The sequence below is a fragment of the Corvus brachyrhynchos genome, unplaced genomic scaffold (assembly GCF_000691975.1).
Source record: "Corvus brachyrhynchos isolate BGI_N302 unplaced genomic scaffold, ASM69197v1 scaffold8, whole genome shotgun sequence".
NCBI classification, from domain to species: Eukaryota; Metazoa; Chordata; class Aves; order Passeriformes; family Corvidae; genus Corvus; species Corvus brachyrhynchos.
The window spans coordinates 1,461,726-1,475,471 of record NW_008240031.1 but is presented as its reverse complement, the minus strand read 5'-3'; the positions used below and the strand labels follow the sequence as shown (position 1 = coordinate 1,475,471).

Here is a 13,746-nt window from a genome sequence, read left to right as displayed (position 1 = left end):
ATTATCATCATCGTCATCACACTCATCACCCAGCCCGTCCTTATCTGTGTCCAGCTGGGAGCTATTAATAACGGTAGGGCAATTGTCTGTGCTGTCCTGGTGCCCATCACCATCGCTGCAACCACAGAAACAAAAAAAATGGCATGCCAGCATCAGCTCCTGCCTCTGCACAGTGAACAGCACGGACACCTGAGGGGGAAACACACCAATGGCAGCTCTGGAGGTGGAAGCAGACCAGTGGGCAACACAACTGTTGTTGCTCAGGTGGCTGAACTGCAAGGAGAGCAGGAACAAAGAAACTCAGGTAAGATAAAGTGGCAGGAAAGCAAAGACCAAGTCAGGAGCTATAAAAATACTCAGGGAAAAGAAAAAGAAGCCTTACATGGTGTGGGAAACATACTGGAGCCCAAGACCCCGAAACACATCCACTCCTAAAGGGTGTGTAAGGCACATCCAAAAAGTGCTGTGTCACCAATTAAGAGGCACTCAGGAGACAGGAAGAGCTGGACACCTTGTGTCCCTTGTCTTGTGTGCATATGTGTCTTGGTGCTCATGAACATGCAGGTGTGAGTGTGAATGAAACTTTATGAGAAACTCTACATGAGCACCTGAAGTCAGACTTACTTTAAAACAACCACTGTTCTCACCCTCCTGCATAGCAAGTTTTTCGTGGTGGACTTCGCACTGCTAGGTTAGTGCTTCCACTCGACGGTCTTGAAGGTCTTTTCCAAAATGAATGATTCTATGATTACAATCCTGCAGGGGGACATGCATTAAGAAATAGAGGAGAAAGTCTGTAGCTCCCAAGCATCCCTCCAGGCCATGGGTGCATCAGCTGGTTACAGTGAAGAGCCACCAGGAACCGGGACACAGATGACAGAAGAGGGTTCAAGAAGTTATGGGGTGGCAACATAACTTTTCCATGCCAACAGTTAAGTGCATCCCTGAAAAAAAACTGCCTGAACTGTGGTGTGTTTTGTATGCATACCAAAACCAAATTGCTTTCTGGCAATTCATAGGCATGTTTTCCCTCAGTAGCTTCTTGCTTAGCACAGGTGGAGCAGAAGTGACCTGCAGCCAAATTAAGGTCATGCTATGGCTTATAGGTAGGCATATTCCAAACCACCTCTCCCTGCTTAAGAAAAGTGTTTTTATTTTAGGTCAGAGTAATCAATGTTTGCACAATATTGAGATAAAATGCAATAAGCACCATACATGTGTATCTATTGCAAGGTTAACCTCAGGCAGAGCTACAGCATTTTTACCAGGAAATGCTTCATAGACATTAGTGAAGTTTATGGGGGGAAAAACCGTCTTTTTTTAAAACATGAGGAAGAACAAAGACATATCTACTTAAGAGTAAAATGCTGATGGCCTTGGCAGCTGCTGGCCCAAGACTGGGAATGATCCCTGCAGAGACATGGAAGTGGGCTCCCTGCAGGTCCCTGCGCAGAGAGCAGCACCCACCAGTGGCCCTGGCATGGAGCCCTGCAGTTGTCTGTGGCTGATGAAATGCTGTGACAGCACAGGATTTATCACTTCCCTTGCCTCTTGCTGTAAGTGAGGTGCACACAAGAGGGCCTACCACCCCTGAAGTTGGTTATGCAGAAGCTGCTTCCAGGAAAGTGATGCAATTGGTCATGGGATGTGCTCCTGTGAATGCCCAAGGCATATGAAAGATATAGACAGAGGATCCTTGCCAGTCTTGCTGTGCAAAGGGGTTGCTCTGCAAGTGTTTTACACTTGATAATAAAATTCTGTTTCTGCAACCCTAGGTTCTTAAGGAAAAACATACAGCCTTTAACTGTGAAACTTCTGCTAAGGAGACAGAAATAAAAGAGGAATGAAAAATAAAGAAATGAATGAAAGACATTTTCTCACTAAGAAGCTCTGAGCAGTGCTCTGGGTTTTACAGCCAGAGAATTGCTTGAATGTCACTTCCACAGGAACTCACAGGAAGCCTGTGTGAATGGGGCTAAGGATGAAGTAATTGTACTACCACAGGGAAGTGAACAAACAAGGCTAATAAATCCTAACACTGTTTTTGAAATAACATCTCTCTGGAATTAAATCCAGGCTAGCCTGAGGGATTATAGCTCTCCAGGAATCAGTAGCATGCTTCAGCTCAGGACTAGCCTCTCTCACAGCTTACCTGTCCTGATTGGTATCGCAGGAATCTCCAACAAGGTCATTGTCAACATCTGACTGCAAAAGGGAACAGAGAAAGTTCCAGTATCAGCTGTCAAGAACATCTATTTAAATTGCAGGATTAAATCAAAACAGAACCAAATCAAATACAGTTAAAATAAAAGCGTGAAAAGACACTTGTTTTACAGAATTTATTTTCTCTCTTGCATCATGCATCTAACCAAAAATTCAGTTTTATTAAAAAAAAAAAAAGACAATGAATAAAAACGGTTGAACTTACTTGAAGCAGTTCAAGCAAGATTCCTCTACTACTGAAAATAAGTATCCCTCATTTCTAGCAAGGTTAACTTCTTAAGCAGCTTGAAAATTCCACTATGTTTCTCTATATTTTCCAACATTTTTCATTAGTCACAGGGGGAAGGGGGGGTTTGAATCAGAATTCCAACATATGAAAAGTTACAATGACTTCTCACCTAGGAGCACTGAAAGTTTTGATAAATAAGGACACCAGGATTTTGTCCTGACTAAAGAAATATCAAGTGTAACTCAATCACACCCCTATGTGGAGTCCTGGAGCCGATTTCAGAGCATGAAAGATATATGCTGAGCAGAGGTCCTAACAACATCCCGAACTGAGAGTACAACTGGTGGCTCCTCCTTCTCACACCAGGAGAGTCTGCAGATCTGTAAAACTCTCCTGAATACCTAGATATATACTGTATTTTATTATCCAGGAAATACACTTTATTATTAAAATATGAACACTATGGCTGCGCGGGTTGCTTCATTCTCTTGCACTTTTTTAGGTCTCAGCAGTCCCTCTCCCTAAACAAGGATAATTTTTCCTTCTGCCTGCTAACCTGGTTTGGGTTGCTGATTGTAGGGCAGCTGTCACAGGCATCACCAACACCATCATTATCTGTGTCCTCCTGGTCTTCATTGGGGATCCTTTGACAATTATCCAAAAGGTTCTTAACACCTAGAGTAAAGTGGATTGTGTGTGTTAGTTGAAGACAATTCCCATGTTTGTCCATACTGCACAATATAAACATTAAAACAGTAAAGACACTATTCCTTTTCAGCAACTACTTAATCCTGCAATGAAATTATAAGCCTGCACAGTAAATCTTTCTTATGTGTGCATCACTCATTTAATAGTAGTTAGCAACATCTTGTTAAAGAACATCTTTCCACCTGTCCTGGGGTGACTTTATGATGTGTATCCCATATCGCTGCCTATGCCTATAAATTAATTTTTGTGCCTTTCTGTGCCTTTAAACTGAGCCTGAGAGGGGGAAGGAAAAACTGAGCAAAACTTTCTCAAAGCAGTTTGCAGCTTGTTCAAGGTCACACAGAGATAGCGACTTTGTTTTCAGCTGCAGCAGGGAAGCAAGGAGGCACCCGGCTTGCTGCTTTCCAGTCAGCTTTTGGCCAGTTGTTTCAGTTTCTTTTCTCCGGAGACAGATGGAGAGTTGAACTTTTTTTCCTTCCCTGGAATTTTGGATTTTCTCCCTTTTCTACTGGACTGCTTCAATATCAGAGCACATCAGGACGACTTTCCACCGAGCACAGAGGGCCTGGCCCTGGGCCAAGCCCCAGCTCTGAGGACACCAAAGGCTTTCCCAGGTTTTTTCTCCACAGCGAGAGATTTTATCAGTTAGCATTATTTTCCTTTTCCTGTGTGTTTGTTAAATAAATAGTTTTATCTCCTTCACTTTCCTTCCAGGAAAATTTATTTTTCCCAAACCTGGTTGGGGAAGGGGTGGTTGTGACCTGCTGTCTCTCGCAGGATATATTTCTAAATTTGGCAAAACCAGAACACCACCCCATCACACCCATTATTACACACAATTCATTCTATCCTGTTCTTGTATCACAACTTACAGGATGGGACATTTCATCTTTGTTATTACATTTAAAGGGGTGTGATTTTTTCACTTCTTTCAAGCCTCCTACAACAATGAAAATAACACATTATATAGCTCTTGGGCACCAGTGACTGGCAGCAGCTGGATGCTCTGGGATGTTTGCACCTTTAAGAAAATGCTGAATGATCAACAACCTTAACTTCTACATGAAACATGGCTTGGTTTCTCTGTTACAGTGTACAGTGCTTCCAATGCAAGCTAAAATATGTATTAATTAAATGAAAAGGATTAAAAACACAGATTTCATGAAGAAAGACTATGTGTTACAGCTAGCGACATGAAGTCTTCTGATGTGCAGCACACACTCTGGGCAAATTTGAATGACATCAGAGAAGCTGAAAGTGAAAAATCACCAACCATCTCCATCCATGTCATCATCACAAGCATCTCCTTTCCCATCACCATCTGTGTCCCTCTGGTCATTATTCAGGACATTACGGCAGTTGTCACAAGCATCTCCGAAGATATCTTGGTCACTGTTTCTCTGGTTAACATTGGGAACCAAGACACAGTTATCCTGTAAGACACAGAATCAGACATCAGTCAGGCCATGAATCTTTAATTTCTACTTTAATTGATTTATAAACCTCTTATATTTATTTCTACTTACCAAACAAACAAACAGAAAAACCAACCAAAACAACAAAACAGTGTGAGCAGTTTTGACATTTTATGTGAATATTAGCTCTGGATCAGATTTCACTTGGTCCCTCAAAGCTCTGCTTTGAACCACACTCTAATCATAAACATGCAGTACCATAAGGCTTTACTTATAACCTTAATTTCTGATTATCATTTTGGATGCGTCTATGGTGAGGAACCTGTTTTGGTGCCTGAGCTTTCTCACATGGTCCTTCTCAAAAGCTGCAGTTCAAAGACTCTGACAAGGTTTGCAGATGGTCTCAGTGAAAGGCTATTGCCCCCTTCTGGTACAGACTCAAACTGAAGCTGGAAACTGGGGAAAGAATTTTTTTGATGCAAAAACGTACAGGTTTTTGTTCAGTTGTGGTGGGTTGGTTTGTTTGTTTCAAGCAAGCTGCTATTGGCTTTTAAAGTCCATCAGGAGGTATGTGGAGAAAATTTTATTTCAAAGTGGTATAAAATTTCTCCACCCATCTAGCACACTCATGACCTCATTGTCTTGCCCAAAGAGAACAACAACAGAGACTAGAAAGAATAAAGAATTTACTTGATTATGAAGGTGCTGAACCTGCAAGTAGATTTAAAGTTGTAGGAGGATTTAATTTTTTCATTTTAGAACATTAATAAAACCAGCTGATTTAAGCTAGCAGAATTTAGCCTGGGCCTCTCTGGCAAAACAGCCTGAGACAGACCTTCTGTGACTGCTAGTCTGCCCTAGTTCCAGGTGGACATTTGTACTCTGGATGTTATTGTTGGCTTCCTTGGAAGCAGAGTAAGCAGTATCAGTCAATGATCTTAATATAGAACAACAGTCGGCTTGTAAGAATCCAGGGTGAAAACAAAACAGCTTTTCCAATCTGAATTTATTCTCTAGTATATTCTGCTGTGTGTACCCACATGGAAACCTCTTCTGCTTTGAGGACATGATCTAAAGCTTTTTCAAGTTATTGGCAAGACACATTCATTTGTGTGGGGTTTGGATCCCTGATGAAATGTGTTGTCAGGTCAACCTGCTTTTTAAATAGAAAGATGTTAATGCAAGTAATGTTCCTGAAGGTTATGCTGTGGGAGAGTGACAGAAGGACACAAGCTCTATACACAAACAGCTCTAGAATTAAATGATAAAAGGTAGTAATGGAGTATACACAGATGGGATTTAAGGCTGTGTGGCTTAAGTCTTGTAAGAACGAGCATTATATAAAAGAAAAATACAGGATTTAGGGGGCCACTGACAGTGATGGGTATGGAACAATCTCTGGCAAACAGTAGTGAATCAGATTTCAGAATCACTTCCCATTGCTGCAATGGGAAATCCTTCTGTTTGCACAGACCCCTGCATCCTGATCTATACACAGCACCTGCTCATTGGGAATGCCATCTCCATCTGCATCGTCATCACAGGCATCTCCAATCCCATCACCATCAGCATCTTCTTGTCCAGAGTTTGGGACAAATCTGCAATTGTCCTAGACAAGAAAGGAGACAAGTCTGGTGTTCTATAGGTAAACTAGACGCCTTCATAATTTGAATAATTTTTTCCTATTATTAATTGATTCATCAACTTAAATAGAATTCAATAACCTGAATAAAAGATGAATACATTGAGTCATGTTTTTTACAGTCTTCCTCTTTATCCCTTCATGCTCTGAATTATTATAGAATTAAGAAAGCATTTCTTACCTTTCTGCAGTTTTCAGCAGAGCATGAGAGTTCTTCATTAGGGTAGCCATCAATGTCAACATCTTTTCCACAAATATAACCATCACCAGCCCAGCCAATGCCACACTATCAATAAAACATCATGGTAGCACTATCAAAAGGTTAATGAGTCACTGTAGAAATATTCAAGAAGGAAAACTCATGCCAGTCTTGAAAAGAGCAGCATATGGAAGTCATGGCCAGATACTGAAGTACCATGAGATACAGAGAGCTTGAAACAAAGATTTTCTTTCCACATTGAGAGAGGCTGCAGTGTATCCAGATGTAGCTATAAAGAGCTACAACTTGATGTCAACTGGAATGTGTGCCTGCCACACCTAATGATTGCAGTGGGAGCTATAGATTTCTTATAGACACTGGCCAGGAACCAGTTTAGGCTCCTCACTGGCAGGTTGAGCAAAAGAAAAGGGGAGACCTAGGTAGAGTATGCACCTAGCATCTTGGTAAGGGGCACATGGTTAGATGGGATGACTGTGTTTTGTTCAGTATCTCAAGAACACATCTGCAACTAGAAGAAGTTTTAAGAGAAAACTGCGTTGACATTTACTAAGTTTGCTTCAGAAAAACAAATGCATCTGCACACAAGTTTCTCCTAGCCAATTAAATTATTACTGTTTCAAACCAGCATATCATTTATGTCAAAGATATATGCAAAGAACTGCATGTCAAAATCTGGCCTTCCCTTAAAACCAGGAGTTGCCTAATACAAGTGTCTAGGCATGTTCCCATTACAGCATGGACTTAAAATATCCTAGATTATTTATCTTTGAAACAGATGTACTTAAAAACTAAACCAAAGCAAGTGCCAGAAAAAGCATGCACTGTATCCAAATTTAGGACACAGGATTAGTCTCTTGCTTTCTGTTGCAGATGGAAAAACTAAGTAATATACTTAAGTATACTCTTACAGTGGAAGTTCATATGCTACTAGTGCTCCTCAGCTCCCATAGCTGGTAAGCACAGTACAGCCTCCCTGTACAGCCTGGAATCTGTGATCTCACTTTAAAAAACATCTCTATCAGCCAGCAAATACAGGCACATTGGCTATGCAGAGAGGATCCTTACTCATAGCTATGTAGCTGGGCACCAGGAGAGGAATTTGTCCTTGTGATGTCTTCTGTAGTGTGACAGTTGACAGTCTTTTCTGAGGAGACTACAGAAAGTCTACAAAAGTGATTCCTAAAGATCTAATTACACAGGCACAGTGAATATGATACATGAATATGGCTGCTTTACAGACATGTGGCAAGAACAAAACAGTTGCAAGATAGTCTCAGCCCAGTTTTCACAGCTGGTCTTGGCCAGTGTGCCACAATTGGTAAAATATCCAACTGTATAAAATGACCACAAAGATTTTCTCATTTCCAGCCTATAAAAAATGCTGGACTTCACTGTAAAAATGCATTAATTAATGAACTCACAATACATGTCACCTCTCCTCTCCTCTCCTCAATACAACGGGCATGGATGCTGCATGGATTGAGAGCTCGATTCCTGCAGCTCCGTTCAGCCTGGCATCCTCTGGTTTGGTCTCCTGTATATCCTGGTTTGCACTGGCCACAGTGGTAAGACCCCTGTAAGAACAAAAAGTCACCAGCCAGACTTTTAACAGGACTTTTTTTCCTTTTAAAGCAAGCACAAGAGCAAGATTCAAGTCACACTGTTTATGCTGTGCAAGTGTAGTTTTTCATCCAATGACGCCTCTTGTACTGCGAACAAGCTTTATTTTCTACACTTCTTTATTTCTACAAGAAAATTATATTTGATTCCCAGAGTGCATGCTGGAAAACATACTCAACTCTTGCGTGCTTAGACCAGTCTTTTGTTAAGCCAGAGAAAAGTCATGTAGCAGCAAAAGCTTCTTCATGATGCCTTGTCCCTGCCAGCATCACCCTGAGCTGCTTCCAGGTGACTGAAACTTTTGTGCAAAATTCTAAGCAGCAGCTGATTAATCAGGCTGGATGATCTTATTTCACTGTAAAGCACACCCACCAGTTTATCTAAAGGCAACTGGGCACAAATTTTAATCAAAGAGAGATTAAAAAGTTCACCATGTCTTTGTCCCATTTTATTTTTTAAGCTAAAATGTTTTTAAGCCAATTTGATCCAAATCTTCTTCGTCAGAAAAGAATTCTGTATCTGAAGACACAGCCATCCTCATTTACACTGCAATAAGAACATCCATGTAAGTTTTTGCAGTAGTTTACCATGATACATGCATATGTATTTCATATGTATCACTCTCTTGTGTAAACAAACACAAAGGAGCTGAGCCAAGGAATCTCATTATGTGTTGGGCCAATCACCATATGAGATATAAACAGATAAATGCTGATAAGGTGAGGTCTTCTTTAGGCATCTAATGTGACTTTTGTCTCTGTCTCACATTCTTGTTGACCTGTAACTTAAGACATAAAAGTTAATTGAGAATGATCTTTTTACCTTATGGAGAATAATTATTTTTTGATATGTCCAGGAACAGAAATGGGTAGATCTCTGACAAACGTGCATCTAACCACTAGTGAAACTTCATACAACTTCACTCTTTGTGTACAGTCTGTTGGAGGAACTGTCAGGTCTGTCATAGTACACCATCATAGAGAAATCTACTTACTACTCAGACTTCATAGAGAAATCTTTCTTACTACTACTCCTCTATTCCTAACTTCATTACAAATTATAACTGTGCTGTCTTCATACTTTCAGGATGAAGATGAAAATAAACAGATGGCTGAAGAGTAAAATAATCCCTGGGCCATGCTAATGGTATGGCTTATTTAAAACACACCAGCCTGTGTACTTTATCCTAATGGATTACAGGGTAGTATCTTCTGGAGTCTGCTGAATTTGCTCGCTATATTCTGTCCTATATCAAGCTCTGGTATGCATTAAAATAGCCTCTAAGGCAGCATTTCCATACCAGACTGTTTCTGAAGGGATACAGGACTAGAAACCCCACACTGTTCTGTTTTAACAGATGCAGGACACTTCATGTTGGCCCTCTGTAGACAGGGCCCAATGGCCTCCCAAAGAGGCTGCATGTCTAGTCATGCAGCAAAACACAACATGTGACAGTAAATGTTCTAAATATTTAAAAAAAAAGATACAAACATCCTGAACGGTGAAAGCAGCCCTAAGAAAACAAGCTTATTCATGAGGAAAGCTAATACTGAACACAAATGGTAGCCTCAACAATACCTTGCTGCAGAAAGGACCACCTTTACACCTGAAGAATACTTTTAACCCGTCTCTTGCTATAAAGAAAAGCTGTGGCAGGTACAGGACAACCAGGGGATCAGGCCCAGCCAGCACAGATTTATGAAAGGCAGGTCCTGCTTGTTCTGTTAAGAAGGTGACCTGCTCAGTGGATGAGCCTTTGACACCATTTCCCACAGCAATCCCCTGGGGAAATTGGCAGCTGATGGCTTGAGCAGGTGTTCACTGGGTACAGAGAGTTCACAGGCCCAGAGAGTGGTGGTGAGTGGAGTTATATCCAGCTGGTGTTTGGTCACAGGTGCTGTTCCCCAAGGCTCAGTACTGGGGCCAGTTCTGTTTGGAATCTTCACTGATGATCTCATGGAGTGCACCCTCAATCAGTTTGCAGATGACACCAAGCTGGGTGGGAGTGCTGATCTGCTGGAGGGCAGGAAGGCTCTGCAGAGGGATCTGGACAGGCTGGATCATGGGCTGAGGCCGATGGTGTGAGGTTCAACAAGGGCCAGTGCCAGGTCCTGCTCTTGGGTCACAACAACCCCAGGCAGTGCCACAGGCTGGGGCAGAGTGGCTGCAAAGCTGCCCACAGGAAAAGGACCTGGGGGTGCTGGTGACAGCGACTGAGCCAGGGTGTGCCCAGGTGGCCAAGAAGGCCAATGGCATCCTGGCCTGGGCTGGAGTGTGTCCAGAGAAGGGCAATGGAGCTGGTGAAGGGTCTGGAGGACAAGTCCTATGAGGAGTGGCTGAGGGAGCTGGGGGTGTTTAGCCTGGGGAAAAGGAGTCTCGTGGGAACCTTATCATTCTACAAGTACCTAAAAAGATGCTGTAGATGGGTAGGGTTCAGTTTTTCTCCCAGGTAAGAAGTGATGGGACAAGAAGAAATGGCCTCAGATCCTCAGGCCATCTCAGGTCAGGGGAGACTTAGATTGACTCTTAGGAAGAATTTGTTTACTCAAAGGATTGTCAAGAATTGGAACAGGCTGCCCAGGGAAGTGGTGGACTCACTATTCTTGAAAGTGTTCAAAATAAGTGTGGAGGTGGCACTTGGGAAAATGGTTTTGTGGGATTGTCAGTGCTGTGTTAACAGCTGGACTCAGCCTTAAGGGTCTTTTCTATCATAAATGATTTTATGATTATGTGATTCTATGTCTAACTTGCTTCATAGCATTAAAATGGTTGTATGCCCTCTTTATTGGATCCTAACATCTTTCAAACCATTTTTACTTTTCCTGTGCTTGCTCTCCTGGGTTTAATATCTATGGGCATTAACAGTCTTGTACCAATTGCCACTCTCATTTCCATTTATTTAGAGGGATAGCTGTTACTGTATACGTAACTCCTATAAAGAGAGCACCCAGCAGAACAGCTTATTGCAACAGTTCGCAGGTGGCAGGAGATAAGGGAAGCAAAGCTTTAATCTTTCAAAGGAGGTTCCTTGCAATAACATATCCATAGACACACGTCACTGGATGGTATGGAGAGAAGAGCTCCTGCTATTCAGGGCAAGTGATAAGGATACAATTCAGATGGATGTGTTAATGACAAATCAAGTATTGATTTTTTTTATTATTAGCTAGGAAAAGAAGAAAGGATTCTTTGATTTATATGAAGCCAAGAAACAAATTGTATTATTCAGCTCTTCCATCAGACCCATAAATCCAATCCTAACCTCATGGAATTTTAAAACAGTCGATTTTTTAAAGGCATAAATGAAAAGATGCTTACCAAAGTGTTTATGCAATGGGAATTCGGAACACAGAGTCCAAGTCCACCATTCTGACATTCATCAATATCTAAGCAGACCTAGCAATAAAACCAAATCCACAAATAATAAAAATAATGTCAATTTATTGAGATCAAAGTCTGAAGAAACAACACTAAAGTTTAAGACTGGAAGAGACATAGCCTCTCCTGAAACTGCTCTCAGAATGTCACAGACATATCCACAGGCTAAATTTCCAAACCCTGAAGAGACACAAACCAGAGAATTTCTGCTTTAGGATGTGTTTTGGTTCACCCTCAAGAGTTTATACAAAAACTGTGTTCCCACTATAGGTGCTTCCGGAAATATGCAAAAAAATTTACAGTAAAATGGCCCTTTTTTATGATTTTCTTCCTAGTTCAAAGCCATTTTACAGAAATCAACAAAGCCCGTTGATCAGAGATACTTACAAAGATAATGACATTTTTTCTTGTCTCTGTGCCAGTCAAGAATATTAGATTGTCACTCCCATTAAAGCTAAGCAAACACAATTCAGATCTCTAACTGAAACACTCTGAGCTCTGCCTAAGAGCATAAGGTAATTATGGAACAACTGAAAAATAAATGCAATTCAATACAGATGCATTGCTAACATAAAACCAGCACCTTGCAATGGAAGTTGTCGTGGAGGTGCTGCCACTCACCTGCTTATTGCTCTTGGCATAGCTGAGTCCTATCCCTTGCACGGTTTGTCCCGTATATCCTGGAGGACAGGTCTCACATCGGAAACCTGGAGCAGTGTTCACGCATCGTACACCAGGGAAGCAAGGGTTGTAACGACACTGCAAAGAAAAAACAAACCAAGCACATGTTCATGCTTCAGCAACATCCAGACTCAGACTGTGTATAAAGACCTCCCACCAAAGGCAATGCTACACACAACACCTGTATGTCTTCTGTTCAGAGAGGGCTTAGAGAGGAAACCGTCTCTGCAGGTATTTCTGACCTCAATAAGTCTTCAGCTATCTCTGTAATTTAAATAATATTTGCAACCTTACATTACAGCCTGTAGTTGATGTCCTAAACTCTCAATCCTTCCTTTAGTTGGGCAGATTTGGACCCCTGGGAGGCTGAAAGCCCCCTGGAAGGGTCCACACCACAATATCAGGAAAGACAAATAACTCCAAACACCCCTACTAATGTGTTTTGTACACACAGAAGTGGCAGCAGCATTTCCCTTCAGTTATATTTGGACAAATCTCATAGCCAGAAGGAATCCAATCATAAATGAGATCAGCAGGGATGTGTCGGTGGCACCCACACATTTCTAGACCAGAGGCCCACAGACAGTCCTTGGAACTTCTCCCAAAATATCACGTCCACAAAATCACCCTTGGCCTGAAGGCACCATTCACTTCATTGCCTTATGCAGTTTTATAAAACAGCTGTGACCAGTTTCACTGGTCTTGTGGCTGCCAGTTTGGGAAACACATCCTGCACTGCTGCCTTTCCCAACATCAACACTAGCTGCTAGGTAACATTTATAGGAGTACCAAAAACATCAACATGCCATCCCGCTGCACAGGGCTCAAAGACAACAATAAATGAGAAACATGAAAAAGAAATGCTAAAGTTTTAAAAATATGCCTTTTTTTCTCTTTCCATCACTGACAGACAATCATCTGCAAGATGGAGGGAGAACAAACCAGACAATATCCACCTACAAAAGACATACAACTTGTACCCAAACACACACACACACACAGAAGCAGGAAAGCTATGCTTAATATCAAAATGTGTTTGACAGAAAGATTTGTTAATAGTACGTCAATCAGTACTATAAGGAAAATGTAAAACCTAGGACAGACATTTTGTGCCTCCTTATTTTGCTGTGGATTCTTTATTGTAGGCAGCAGAGGGCACCCAAATTACACAGCACACAGAGCAGAGCTGCAGCTCCCAAGATAACGGGCACCAGCATACCAAAGTAATGTCTTCAAACTGCTAATGAATTAGGGAGCATACTGCAGAGATGCTAACAGCCTCAGGAAAGATGATGGCAGCTCTTAGTGAGGAGTCTTCCAGATTTGTCTTTACCAGAATTTGTACAATAACTTCTTTTAAAATGCCTATTATTAGGAAGTACAGAAATAGCTCATTCATAAAAGGCTTTAAATAAATTTTAAAAAACAAAACTGACCAACCAAACAAAAAAACTTTCCTTCATATCAGCTAACTCAGGAAAACAAGTAGTATGACACATCCCCTCTCATTAGACAATTCAAAATTATTGCAATTTATTGCTTCTTTATTTCTCCCTGTGCAACTCTAAGTAAAAATCCAGCTGATTAAGTAGGTGTTTGCTAGTGAACAAAACTGCTCCCGACAAGGTGA

General features: G+C 41.4%; 1 protein-coding gene across 2 annotated transcripts in view; it reads right to left on the bottom strand.

Moving 5' to 3' along the window:
• THBS4 (thrombospondin 4) overlaps positions 1–13,746 on the bottom strand; it is a 36,443-nt gene that overhangs the window by 7,386 nt on the left and 15,311 nt on the right. For both annotated transcript variants that reach the window (XM_017743674.1, XM_017743675.1), the window contains 9 exons: positions 12,057–12,194; positions 11,376–11,453; positions 7,859–8,011; positions 6,399–6,503; positions 6,077–6,184; positions 4,434–4,593; positions 3,009–3,127; positions 2,153–2,205; positions 1–115 (listed from right to left, as the gene is read on the bottom strand). The exon at positions 1–115 is cut by the window's left edge and continues 70 nt beyond it. In XM_017743674.1, coding sequence (XP_017599163.1) covers positions 1–115; positions 2,153–2,205; positions 3,009–3,127; positions 4,434–4,593; positions 6,077–6,184; positions 6,399–6,503; positions 7,859–8,011; positions 11,376–11,453; positions 12,057–12,194 — 1,029 coding nt within the window. The remainder of the gene's footprint in view (positions 116–2,152; positions 2,206–3,008; positions 3,128–4,433; positions 4,594–6,076; positions 6,185–6,398; positions 6,504–7,858; positions 8,012–11,375; positions 11,454–12,056; positions 12,195–13,746) is intronic.